Below are 14,053 nucleotides of genomic sequence, written 5' to 3' on the forward strand. Positions count from 1 at the left end.
ATCCCTGTCCCTCGCCCCCGCAGATCCAATGTGGGGCCAGGGATTCCCCAGAAGGCCGAATTCCCTGGAGCCGCTGTGTTTATTGTTGATCAGGGAAGACTTCGGCTCCAGAACATCATAAATCAAGGGTGTTGTGTGTGTGTGTGCATCGACGAAGCACAGTTAGTTTAAGTCGTGTTCATTTAGAGAACGGCGTCGAATCGAACAGCAGCTGCCACATCCACAAAACTTCAGGGCCAGGGAATCTTTGGTGATTTCGTGCTTTATCTGAGGTTTTTTTGTTTGTTTGTTTTGTTGCGGTTTTGAACCCAGCTGGAAGTAAGACAGAGACAAGAGACAGAAAGATGGCTTCTATTTGCAGCGAAATGTACAACAGTCATGAGATGGAAACCTCCTGTGAGTATCAGTTTGGTTGTGTTTTGCGTCTGTGGGAGAGCTTAGCTGTCTTAGGCTGTGCACAGACAGAAGGGACGACTGGTTTCTATTAAAGCCTATCTGGTTAGGTCAAGATGTATTCCAACAGAAACATCCCAAGATGCTGTTTCAGGGTTTTTTTTCCCTTTGTTTTCTCTTTGTTTTTGTTCTTGCAAATCTGCTTATGAGTCCCCGTTGAGGACTTACTTTTAAATTCTGTAGAATTCACGTTAAAGCAGAAATCCCGCCAGAGTGCTCCTGTGGTTGAATTTTAAGGAGGCAATCCTTTTTATGTTAAAAGTGCATTTGTCTGAGCACAGTGTTTAAAGTGAGGCAGGGATACTCTTTTTTTTTGTTTTTTTTTTGTCTTTCAGAGTCCTTGGTGCTAGTTCTCAGCATTAATCATTGCAGCTGGGAGAGATTTGGTGGCTTAAAACGGACAAAAGATACCATAAGCACACACTTCCCTTTAAACAAACACTCACACCACAAAATCTGCCCGTGTAATCTTCTTCGCAGTCATCATTTATAAAACAGTGGAGGCTTCTTACTGTGTTAATACTGTGAAACACTGATGAAAGAGCAAACACATGAGTTATTGTAACCTTCAGGCAAAATGTGAAAACTGGAGTCGGAGGAATAAAACTTGTAGGGGTGAAGTATTTTAGTGTCAGTGTGAAGGAGCCTAAGATGTATTCAGAGATGAATCCATCTAAACTCTTAATGTGCGGCCAGAGATCGCAATCCAGAGGGGGTGGTTTGAGTTTTGGAAAGCGCTTTATAGTGTTGAGATAAACCACCCTCACTCATCACACATGCTGTCTCCATTTGCACCGCAGGGGAGGCACAGCAACCACAGCAGAAAAAAAACATAACAGGAAGTTTCCAACAGACTCAGCTATCATGTAGATATCCAGGCCAAGCCAGATGTTCTTCCTCTGTCCCCTTCTCCCTCCTGCTCTTCACCCTTCCTCCTCCTCCTCCTCCCCCTACTATTACTACTACTAAATGCTTTCCCCCCCTTCCTTTTCCTTCCTCCCCTCCCTTCCGCTGACTTCTCCCCCTCTCTTGTGGAGGATGTGTCACCGAGTCACCCGGTCCGCTGACTCATGGAGGTGACTCTTTAAATCAGATCCATATGTGCTCTCTTCTGATTGGGTGGCCTTCAGCAATCAGTCCTGACCTCCAGGCCAATCCCAGAGCTCAGCGGTGTGGTGTAGCGTGTCAGTCATCACCACCGTTTAGTTTTCAGTTACCTCTTCAACCTCCTGGACTCGATGCGAATGTGAACATTTGAGTGAATCGTACACATGGCTGCACTTGGTAATCAAAAAATATGGAAAGACACATCTGTTTAGAGTATAAAGTTCTATCCTCCAGATGTTTCTTCACGTCCTTCTTTAAATTGCTACTTGTCATGTTGGACTTGTTCTGCAGGTGCTTGTAAAGTCAAAAAACAAGGTAATGCACCGTGAATATTCATTTGAATTCATCTTTATTTGTTTCAAACTCACACACAAACAGAAACTTTTGTTAAATGCTCTCAGTTTAATGCAGTTAATCATGGTTTTAGGATCTAATTGAATTTATTTGCCATAAATTCTTTCTTCAAAGCTGCTGTTTAGGGTCTCAGTAGGACCAGTAAGCAGAGCTCCTCCAATCAAGCAGAACTCTTGTTTGATCTTTAGTTCCCACAAGAGAAACAGTAACTTCTGACTCTGGTGGGTCATAAGTTTAATACAAGATGGTTTATTATTTACTGAGAGCTTTATAAAATACATTTTGTTTGATGAAAGGACAGTTACAGGAAACAGGAATATGTCATTATTTCTGTGCGAATCCTAAAAAAAAAGGCAATTCTTTAATCTTTCTTGGCAGTGAAAACATTTACTTTCAGTCTTGTTTCCACATTAGAGATAAGGATGTAACACATTTATGATCTTGAGCTAAAGCAGTGATAAATCCATACCATTTCTGCAACAACGTTAGTGTTCCCTGTGCTCCTGTGTGTGTGGAATGTGGGAGAAAATATCCAGGTTTATTTATTATTTTCTTGTACAAGCATGAATTCAAGACAGCAGGTATGGGTCATATTATGGTGGAGTTTATGACATGGCAGAAGGATACGAAGCCGACAAGAAAAGGGATTTTTGAGAATTGTGTCACATAAGAAGATTGTTTTTAGAGGCGGTGACTGTATGATCTAAATATTAAATCTCTCTGCTTTATATATATGACCTTTTCCAAAGCATAAGACACTTGAACATAAAGACCTAATTCTTTGAAAATGAAAAACAGTACTTAAAATATGTTCCAGTCGTGAGCTTCACAGATGACATGAAATGCAAACCTAGTTCCATTCATTTCTGTGTGAAAACAACTTTATAATAAAACCACAGCCAAGTGTAAAATTGAGCTCCAGTTTTGACAGGAAGGAAGCATTTGTGCTGAGCATAATGAAAACTTCTCTCAGGCTTTCAGTCTGTATCACTTGTGGAAAAAAAAAAGATGAACCATATCAACAAAGGAACCAATTAATCACTCTCTGCTAGCAGGCTGTCAACATAAACTGCACTTTTATGAGCAGAATCTTTCTTTAATCAAGAAAATGCTAATTTTAGAAAGCATCTTTTCACATGCATTCGTAATTATTTGGTTGGCTGTGATGAATGTGAATCTCTGAAGTGGGACACAGGAAGTACATCAGAGGAATACAGATTTCCAGAGAATTTTTGGGTTTTGGAACCAGTTTGGTCTGTTTTTCTGGCAGTGTTGACGTGAACGCAGCTTGAATCAGTTGTGTTGCAGTTGCTTGAATACTTCACATTTCTGTAAGCCAAGTGGTAAAATAAAAATAATCGCAGCAACAGCAGGGCGCCCTTAAACCCATCAGTGACAACCTGTTTTGTCTTGTTTACTTCCTTTGTCAAGGACTTTTTCTGCTTTAAGATGTACTCAGAGCTTAGAGATGTTCTCTTTTAGTCAGTCTCTTTTAGTAGCTTCAGCTGTGAGTCAACCATGGTTTTTAGGGGATGTTAATGTGTGGATGTGTTTGTCAGAGCGGTTTTTAAAAAAAGAGCCGGAAGAACTGAAGGAAAAAGATGACCAAATGTTGAACACACATATGCAGCATGCACACACACAAATATAATCCAATACTCTCCTCTGTGAAACAAAGCAGTGGGAGGGAATGAGCAGATGGACACACATGAGGAGAACAGCAAAGTGAAAAGGAGATTGCCTCTTGTCTTTTGCAAACACACAGTCTGAAAAAATAATGAAACACTGTCCCGTTGTCTGTCATCGGGATTAATGTGAACAAACACGTTCTGTACACATACTCTCTGATGGGTTTAGTTAATCGCACGTGGTTTGAGATCGTCCACTATATCCACAACGTTCTCCATTCACTTTCTCTGAATGAGGGGTGTGGCTGCAGAATGCCTTCTTAGCCACTTGAGATGGTGGTCATGTGACACAGCTGTGGGCGTGGCCAAGGCAGCAGCAGCCCAGCCTCACCAGCTGGAGCTGTGATTGAGAGAGGAAGAGTGTGTGTGAGGAAGAGAGAAGGAAAGGAAAGAGAAGAAGAGCAGGGAAGGGTTGGGTGAGTTGTCGATTTTTATGTTTTGCTGTAAATGACTGCTTCTGTGGGTTGAAACAAGAGCTGTGAAAGAAGAGAGGGGGAATAAGAGAGAAGAAGAAGAAGGGTAAATGGATTGTTGCTTGTGTCAAAGTTTAGTTTGCCAGGTGTCTTGTGTATGTGCTATGTTGAAATGAAATGTGGAGGCAAAGACGTGGGGAATACGTGTGTTTTTGGCAGGAATTCTGTAATTGACTGAGTAGGTCTTTCTCATTTCTTCAATTTTTTCCCCCCTCTCTCCTTTCACTTTCCCATTGTTCAGCTGTTTAGAGGAGTTTAGAGGGTCAGCACCAGCACTCTCTATCCCCCCACCCTCCTCCTCCCCCCTCCTCTCCTCCTCCTTTCTTCCTCCTGTCTTCCATTGTGTCTTCAGCTCCAGAGCATGCATGGATAATCAATCTGCCATAATGGAACCAACTGCTGACCAATCAGAAGAGCCCTCACTTGTCTTTTTCATTCTCAGGTCTCTGGGGGTCTCTCTGGTCATGATTTCTCTTTTAGCCTCTGTTCTCGTCACATCAGACAGAGTTTCCTGCCTGTCTTTTGATCCAGTGCAGTAGATTATCCAGGCACTAATGGAGCCGACCTGTTTTGACGTGATTGTATTTTGACAATCCCCTCGGTGTCTGCCAAGTTCAAGGAAAGTTAAAGAGTTGAGCAGGTCAAGGTTCTCTGTTTGCTCTTCCACAGAGAACACTTAGAGCCCATCCTCACTCCTCTACTACGTCAGTTTCCTCTAATGGTAATGTCATTTGGCTGTGGTTGTCACTTATTTTTTTGATTTTGTGCCCTGCAGGTCAGCAAAACATGAGAAATATCATCTTTCTTACATCACGTGATTCTCTTTTGCAGTTTGTTTGTTGAATGGTTGCTTTGTTTGATGTTGCACCTAGAAATCCCAGTTGAAACGCATAGAGCAGAATGAAAAAACCCACAATTCTTTCTACTGTTTTTATTTACCAGTCAAGCATTATCAAATCAAAGATGTTCTTCACAACCCTACTTTGCATCCAAAAAGAAAACCCACTTATTTGACCTTGCACACGCTGAGAATGCTGCACTCATGTCAACACCAACTAGTGTTATGGAATGAAGAAATGAATTTTAATCACAGTATTCATTCCCACAGGAATCAGCTGTCTGTGTTAAAGTGTGTGAAGCTTAGCATAAGAAGCATCTGATACCGCAATTTAGTAATTCTGGGTCATATCTGATTCACATGAAGCAATTTACAGTGCATTTCATAGTAGGCCTCTGTTCATGCCATTCACCCATTATTTGCATTACACGGACTAGTAATCTGATAATGAGTAATTCAGTCACCACTGATAAACACTTCATTAGTATTGTTTGGGACCAGCAGCATGAATTTCACACTTTTTTTTTTTTTTTTTTTACTGGAAATAAAAGCTTCATCTTTGCCAGCATCTCTATTCACGTAATTTTCCAAGAATGATAAATGCCAAAGCTACTTTTTTTTTCTTTTTTTTTTTTAAAGAATGTATGTATTAAATTTTCATTTTTCAAAACAACACAAACAAAACAAAACAGCTCAGCACCACAGTCAAAACAAAAATAGAAATTTACAGTCAGCATAGAGACAGATTCGCATCACATACATATCTATATAATATCATAGAAGTCCATTTAAGAGCAGATGAAAGCTTGAGACAGAATTGAGGACATATTTCCTTTGATATATAGTCCAAGAAGGGTTTCCAAATGTGGTTGGATATGTCAATCTTAGAATGTGCCAAACATGTCAAAAAGTCAAGCGGAATGTTTTTCAGTATTAGCTTCCTCCATCCAGAAATAGTAGGGGGTTTATTAGAAGTCCAGTGTAGTAGTATATTCTTTCGGGCACAAAAGGTTAAAATATTATGCAATTTCCTATTATGTTTATTACTGATACACTTATTTGGTAAGGCAAGGAGAAGAGATAGAGGATCAAGATTAATTTGGGTTGTGAGAATTTTTCTAATTTCAAGTAGGACAGACTCCCAGAATCCCTGAATGTTTATTTTCATTTTTTAAAATTTATTTATGTATTTATTTATTTATTCATTTATTTATTTTGAACATGCAAAGAAACAAAATAAAACAAAACGAAGCAAATTAAGACAAAAACAAAATAACATTTAACTGAACAGAATATATCTTCAAGTACATACAAGTCTGAATTTTGCATGGTCGAAATTGTTAGGACATGACCAGAGACCATGTGTGAGGCTGCCTTCATGTATCCTGCATCTAGAATACTGTGGAGAAGAGCCCGCAAAGCTACATTTTCTGATGCAGGTGCTGGTTTTTTTAATCTATTATAATCCACTGCTGGGTAAATCTAACCTGTTGTTGCCATGCTTGGCAGTTCAGTACACTTTTCAGCCCATGTTTTTGACCAAAGAATTTACCCTTAAGGCAGCTGAGTTGAGAGGAAGAGAGGCATGAAAATGTTTTACAGTAAACAACCTCGCTGTTTGCCCGAAAATATTCTTTCCCACATCATACTATGTCTTAAACGTCCTTCAATAATTGTATCCATGTGTATATGGACTTCCTGTTTCATCACAGTGAGTTGTAGGTTACTGCCTGTGGTTTGTAGTGGGCATTCACAACCAGTCTCATTGCTACACTGTAAAAAAAAAATGACTGTAGAATTAACACCAAGAAGTTGTAAAATTGCAACATAAAAAACTGTAAGTGACAATACGATGCAAAGTTGTTTATTTGAAAAGATTTTTGTGTTAACGATTGACTCAAATATAGCTGTAGTTTTTACAGGAAGAGTATGTGAACAAAACCAGATTTGTATGTAGAAATGATGTATTTCTATTGTTTTTAGAAAATAAAACTGTAAATTGAAAAATGATGTGGTGCTGTTTAAATTGCAAGACCATAATGTTGAAATAATGGCATATTTGCTTTTTTATATATATATATATATATATATATATATATATATATATATATATATATATATATATATATATATATATATATATATATATATATATATATACATACAGGGTGGGGAAGCAAAATTTACAATATTTTGAGGCAGGGATTGAAAGACAGTGTATGACCAATTACTTTACTGAAAGTCATGAGAATTTATTTGCCACAAGAAAATTTACATAATAGAAAATGTTTTTATTCTATGTGTCCTCCTTCTTTCTCAATAACTGCCTTCACACGCTTCCTGAAACTTGCGCAAGTGTTCCTCAAATATTCGGGTGACAACTTCTCCCATTCTTCTTTAATAGTATCTTCCAGACTTTGTCGTAATAGTTTTGCTCATAGTCATTCTCTTCTTTCCATTATATACAGTCTTTATGGACACTCCAACTATTTTTGAAATCTCTTTTGGTGTGACAAGTGCATTCAGCAAATCACACACTCTTTGACGTTTGCTTTCCTGATTACTCATATGGGCAAAAGTTTCTGAAAAGGTATGGATAATAGTGTTAGGTATGATTATGACATCAATATATGTTTGGTTTCAAAACAATTGATGTAGTGCCTGCTGAGAAAAAACAACTAAATGTTCATTGTAAATTTTGCTTCCCTACCCTGTATATATATATATATATATATATATATATATATATATATATATATATATATATATATATATATATATATATATATATATGTGTATATATATATATATATATATATATATATATATATATATGTGTATATATGTGTGTATATATATGTGTATATATATGTGTGTATATATATGTGTATATATATATATGTATATATATGTGTATATATATATATATGTATATATATATATATATATGTATATATGTGTGTGTATATATATATATATATATATATATATATATATATATATATGTGTGTGTGTATATATATATATATATATATATATATATATATATGTGTGTGTATATATATATATGTGTGTGTATATATATATGTGTATATGTATATATATATATATATATGTATATATATATATATATATATATATATATATATATATATATATATATATATATATATATGTATATGTGTATATATAAAAGTTATAAAAAACTAAACATTTAACAATAAATAACATGTCACATTTTAAATTTGTGACTTAATGGGTTGGTAGAGCACCTCGTCCAATAACCAAAGGGTTGGTGGTTCGAATCCTGGCTCTGACTGTCCATATGTCCAACTATCCATGTAAGACACTGAACCCTAAATTGCTCCCAGCTGGACCTGGTGGTTTTGGAAAGTGCTTTGGACTCCATGAAGGTGTAGAAAATGTGCTAAATAATTGCAGTCCATTTACCATTTAAATCCAGTGTTAAATCTACATGTTTAAAATGTTAAATCTACATGTTTAAAATGTTAAATCTACATGTTACTCCGCAAATATGTTTACAGTTGGATGTTTTTTACAGTATTGTTCTGGAAACCACGGCTGCCAGTTTTTTTTTCCGTAAAAACAGCAGGATTTTTTTTTTTTTTTTTTTACAGGGAAGAACATTTCATAGGTTTATTGATTTATCCACAAAAACAACCTGCGATCTTACTGAAAACTTTTACTGAGTGTATGTGGCTGCAGCTGCCCACATTGGGAGGATGTATTTTTAATCTTCATGTATGTCAAAAAAAAGAGGAAGCCAGACATGTCATGTCCAGTCAAGGTTGACAGGGTTTAGATCTGCCAACACTGGGGGCTTAAGGGGACAGGGTGGTACACACTAGTAGTCTGTGGTGGTCTCATCTACAGCGCTGTGGCAGTATTACGCCCCAAGCCATATGTGTCCCACTTCACAAATTGCTGTTCAGAGCTTGTTATCCTACTGTTGCTGTTTGCAGTTGGATTCAGGTTTCTAAGAAGCGTGGAAACATTTAGGTTATTAGTGAAGACATTCATTTTACATTTTACACAAATCCAACAGATACGACCAGTTAAATGAATCTCCAAACATCTGCAAGTTGTTTAACTCTCTTGTCGAGGCCTCCAAACAGAGTAATTTGACTTTGGGTAACCCATTCAGTAAAATGATGCATCTCCAAACTGCAAAATATGTTAAAGGCAAAATAATGAGCTAATTAGTGGTATGTTTTGTGTACAGCTAACTGGTTTGACTGAACGCCATTAGAATAATTTCCAAATGCACTTTTAGCAGTGTGATACTTCCTACTTCTTCTCATTCCTGTTGGAATATTCGACCCAGCCGCCCCTTTCCCACTTCATACTTTGTGGTTGTGCGATTTACTGTACCGAGGGCTGTCTTTGTCCTTTACCCTCTACCAGTTCCCTACTGCAGCTGTGGATGGGGCTGCGGCTGGACCCTCCTAGTTCCTCTTCCATGTTTCTCAGAAATGTTTGGGCTTTGAGTTATAGCTGTGGTCAGTACTAAAAGCTGCCCAGAACAGCAGGCTCTCACAATGGTACTCGGCCCCACAATGAATTCCCCGCTATGTTGGGATTTACATTCAGATTTTTTCAGTCTCTGCTTACAGTTATCGATCCAAACTCTACTCGCTTTGTTGCTCTTATTCGTCATCACTGTTGTTGTTACATTTATCTCACCTCTCATCTGTCTTTGGTCATGCCCTTTGGCTCAATCACGCTTTCCGTACAGCTCTCGTTCTCACTGTATTTCCTCACTTTTTCAAGGTGTTTTGGGACAGCTTATTATCTGCTCTGCCAGAAGTTTCCGCGTGGAGAACCACATTTCAACACCGAGCAACACCATCTGCTTTGCTCCACATTAGGCCACAGGTCACATTCTCAGTGCTGTAACACAAGTGACATGACTGAAAGATGAAATGGGCCAGTAGCATTCTTCAGATCTTTTCTGAAGTGCGGGTGTTTGTTTGTGTCAACTACGCTCTTCGTCTCGCACCAGCACTGATTTATTATGATGGAGAAACGCATCAGGATTTTTAATCAGTGTGTTCTTTTGTTCTCAGAAAATGAATAGGGGATTGAGTGAGAGGGATTTCCACTTGGATGTACAGGACAACCCAACGAGAAGTCCCTCTATCCTTTCAGCTTCACTCTGTCGTGATATACTGTAAACACACTGTCACTTTCACTCTGTCTTACAGAGTAGCATTCAGCATCAGTGCTCGGTTATTAAAGTCAGCTGCATTCAGCAAGAACTGGGAAATTCTTCCATAAAGAAAAAACAAATAAATATAGAACTGTGGTTGGAACCAATGAAAGCAACACAAAAAAACCAGTTTAAAAAGTGCATTTGGAAGGAAGTCTTGGAATTTTAGCTGTGAGAGTGTTCAGTTTAGCTGATCTTAGCCATTTTTGTAGCGATAACTTGTGGCAGGTGTGTGTACAGTCAGTTTTGGGAATGACACAAATGGATTCTGTGGCATGATCAGCATGTGCTCAGTTGTAAATAGTGTATATAACTTCCTTGATTGGTTTTATCTTGATTTGGCACTTCTTTGCTCTTGTGTGCTTGTACTTTGCTGCTGTAAACCTGGAATTTCCCCTTGTGGGACTAATAAACATATATTTTATCTTTCCTTAAATGTGATATGTTTTTCAGTAGAAGTTTTTGAGACCTATATAACACCTCTAATAGTTCAGTGTACATTAGAAACACATGGAAAATTAAAAAAAAACTAAACTAAACTAAACTTAGGCAGCAAAACTTGCCTTTCCCCAAACTTTTGGCCACAACTCTAAAGTGTGTTTGACATATGCTGTGACCAGACATATCATTAACCTCATAGCATAATTGCCTAAGTTATATTTTTGGCCAAATTGTGCTATCTGCATAACTTTACACTCCTGACTCTGCTGCTCCATTTTACATCACTGGCTACGACCTGAAAAAAAACATGACTTATACAATAATGCTTTGAGGTTGAATGTACTGTATGCTTTGTAATACTTTGGCACATCTTTAAACAACACACTCTCAGATGATTGAAGGTCTTGTGTCTCCAAATACATGCAAACTAACTGGCTCATTGTTAGCCCCCAGTATAACTGACAACAGCTGCTTATTGGTCCAGATTTGGGATTGGCAGTCCTTGGCGTTCAGGATTTTATTTCATGGCTCATCTTTTTTTTTTTTTTTTTGCTAGATCTTCTTGAACATGAGCATAGCAGGTCACACCTACACTGTGTGTTATTGATACTCATTACTCTCCAGCATGTTTTAATGGGTTTGTGCCTGAGGTTAGAATTGTATATATCTCAATTCAGAATCTGGCTTAAACAGCATCTTTTTTCTAAGTAGCATGCAGAAAACTACTCTCTCAATTTAGATGACATTCAATTGTGCAGATGGTAAATCGATTTTCTTGTGACTGTCAGTCAACTTTTCCCCTGCCATCTTCTGTCTGGACCCTCTATCTATCTCCTCCTGCAGGCAAGACGCATAAAACTTAATGATGTCTTCCTCTTTAGTGGGAGCCACAAAAAGGGCCAGTGGAAATGTCATCTTTGAAAAGGGAAAAAAAAAAATCAGACATTTGCAGAAAAACAGGCTTGTAAACATACAGGAAAAGGAAAATGCCACTCACTGAACTGCACTCGAGTAAAGATTTAGTGGTTTCACCTTATGGGAACCATGGTCTGAAAAAAACAAACAAAAAAAAACCAGAGCTTTCAAACAGCAGACGGTGTTTAAGAGCTGTCAGTAGCAGTGTGTGAGTGAAGAAACAGACATACAGCTCCCTTTTCCCAAAGCTCAAACCCCCTCAATCCCAGAGGAATGACAGGGCAGCTATTGAACGTATACATATGAGTGGAAGAAAACTAAGAACTTATGTTTCACTCCAGACAACACTGGATTTGTCTGAAACTTCACTGAAGTACTTGATAAGAATGATTACCTATGAAAAGTAATCAAGACATTATATATATTATACACAATATACGCGTGTAATACTGCTGTAAAATTCATCAACTTCTAAGAGATTAAAAGGGAGAAAACCTCACATGACTGAAAATTAGCTTCATAGATGTTTTTCTCTATAGTAGGATCAGATTTATTAAATTTTCATGGCTGAATTGCTTAATCCTTTTTATGATTTTGCATCCTGTTGTGTGTCTTATATCAAAGGTAATTTCCATTGTCTTCATTATTGAGGTCTGTCCTGCATGACGGCAACAGGATTTTCCTTAGATTTAATTTTAGGAGTGGAAGTCATGCTTTGGCTGTTGTGGTTCATTAATTTAAAGAGCAGGATTTCCATGATGACAAAATCTGTGAAACAAACTGTTTTACATCCAGGACTGAAAACAAATTAGGGGTAGACATAAAATCTGTCTGTTTTGACCAGATCATTATGTACAGTGTCATCAGTGTCACCAAACACACCATCTCAACAATTTGGCTCATCAGCGCTAATTACATGTTGTGCTGCCATGCATCTCTTTACCGGTTTCCCTTTTTCTCTTTCTCTTTTTACTCTCTGCAGGATATTTACCTCACTGATATTGTCAGCGTCTGAGCTAAAACTATAAAACCATTTTTTTATTTTTTTTATTTTTTTTTTTAACATTTAATTCAAAGCAGGGATGAAAAATGGTAAAACTCTGCTTGTGGATCACTGGAAACTAAACTTTTTGGGTTTTTTTAGGAGGCTCATAAGGAGACAATGAAGGCTTTGTTTTTGGCCAGTTCATGTTTCACACAGTGAATATTAAATGTAGGATTGTATGTGCCTGATGGGACTTTAATGAAGGGCTCCAGAAGGGAGTGTTGAGTTATGTGAAGTGGGAAGGGGATTCTCTGTTACAGCAGAACAGCAAATTGTATCTGATCAAAAAGGAACGCTGTCCAGAGGGCTTGGATTACAGGTCATGGCAGGAACACTATGAGTGTGATGTTTTTGGATGGCAGTTATTGATTTCTGTCAGCTAAATGTTTACATGTTACATACTTTTGGAAATATTAACATGATATATTACTATCCTACGAAGGTTGAGGTGAGACTAAAACGCTGCCGGAAAGTGGTTTTGTGTTTCCTAGTCTCCGCTGAGCTGTGCAGGCATTTAGGACGAAGAGGAATATATTTCTGCTGTAGTGTTGCCATCTTGACTTGACAGACAGGTACATTTGTTTTGTTGTCACAGCTTGAGGGCTGCATGACATAGCATCTATTAATGCCAGTCTCCAAATTTACAAGATGTGAGAACCGATGCAAAATAATAAATCATAATGCATCAGTTTTTCATACCGGCTAGAGGCCAATTTTAATGGGGTTTCTTAATGGAAACTTTTCTTATTGGAGCTTTAAACTAAACAGATGGTCTTTCATAAAGGAGTGATAGAATATTGAGTGTATTTACGATGCAGGGGAACTTGCAAGACGACATAGGATGAGTTTTGCCCCTCATTTAGTACAGGCTTCATAATCAGAGCATCCATCCCACAATGCATCTGCAGGGTTTTCCATGCTTGAAGATGCAGAAAGACTTTCACCGGGAAATAAATTTATTAGAGATGGAGATTGTCAGTTATTTGCAAAATTGGAATTGTTTTTTGAGAGGATTTGCTTTGCCATTCTTCAAGCTATTTTCTGATTATGTGATGATAAAAGTCCACAATTATGCAAAAGTGTGAAGTTTTGCATAACCTAAGCCTTCGATACACTGAGGGAAAACCCAGTTAAAACTTCACACTGTTGTTGTACATCATTATTTCAGTCTATCATGAAATTGTTTCTAAGCCCAACTAAACACAGTGATGATGTGACATTATCTCAAGTATTTGCTTCACATTTGCAAAAGAGACTTTAGAAGATGAAGTTGTTCATAAACTGAAAAGTAGTCAAGTAGGGTTCTATGTTTGTTCAACTGGTGGATTGTCTCTTTAAGATGAATACTAGTGCAGATGTAAATACTGTGGTTTTCTAGCTGAAAATCCCTCAGTGACAAACAGGAAACTCTACATCTACCACAGCGTAGATATAAAATATGTAGCAAATCAGTTTTAATAGAGTGAATCATAAGTAAAACAGAAACAGCCCTTGTCAGTGTTGTGTTGC

The 14,053-nt window shown here is 37.6% G+C and overlaps 1 protein-coding gene across 5 annotated transcripts in view; it reads left to right on the plus strand.

The window, feature by feature from the left end:
• The window catches only part of septin9b (septin 9b), a 124,790-nt gene that overhangs the window by 75,407 nt on the left and 35,330 nt on the right, over positions 1 to 14,053 (plus strand). Inside the window, exon 1 of one of the 5 annotated variants that reach the window (XM_030137316.1) lies at positions 351 to 396. The exons of 3 other annotated variants lie outside the window; for them this stretch is intronic. In XM_030137316.1, coding sequence (XP_029993176.1) covers positions 366 to 396 — 31 coding nt within the window. In that variant the 5' untranslated portion in view covers positions 351 to 365. Of the gene's footprint in view, positions 1 to 350; positions 397 to 3,909; positions 4,019 to 14,053 lie in introns of those variants that run through there. One more of the 5 variants, XM_030137321.1, reaches the window with a different exon arrangement.

The sequence above is a fragment of the Sphaeramia orbicularis genome, chromosome 1 (genome assembly GCF_902148855.1).
Source record: "Sphaeramia orbicularis chromosome 1, fSphaOr1.1, whole genome shotgun sequence".
NCBI lineage: Eukaryota > Metazoa > Chordata > Actinopteri > Kurtiformes > Apogonidae > Sphaeramia > Sphaeramia orbicularis.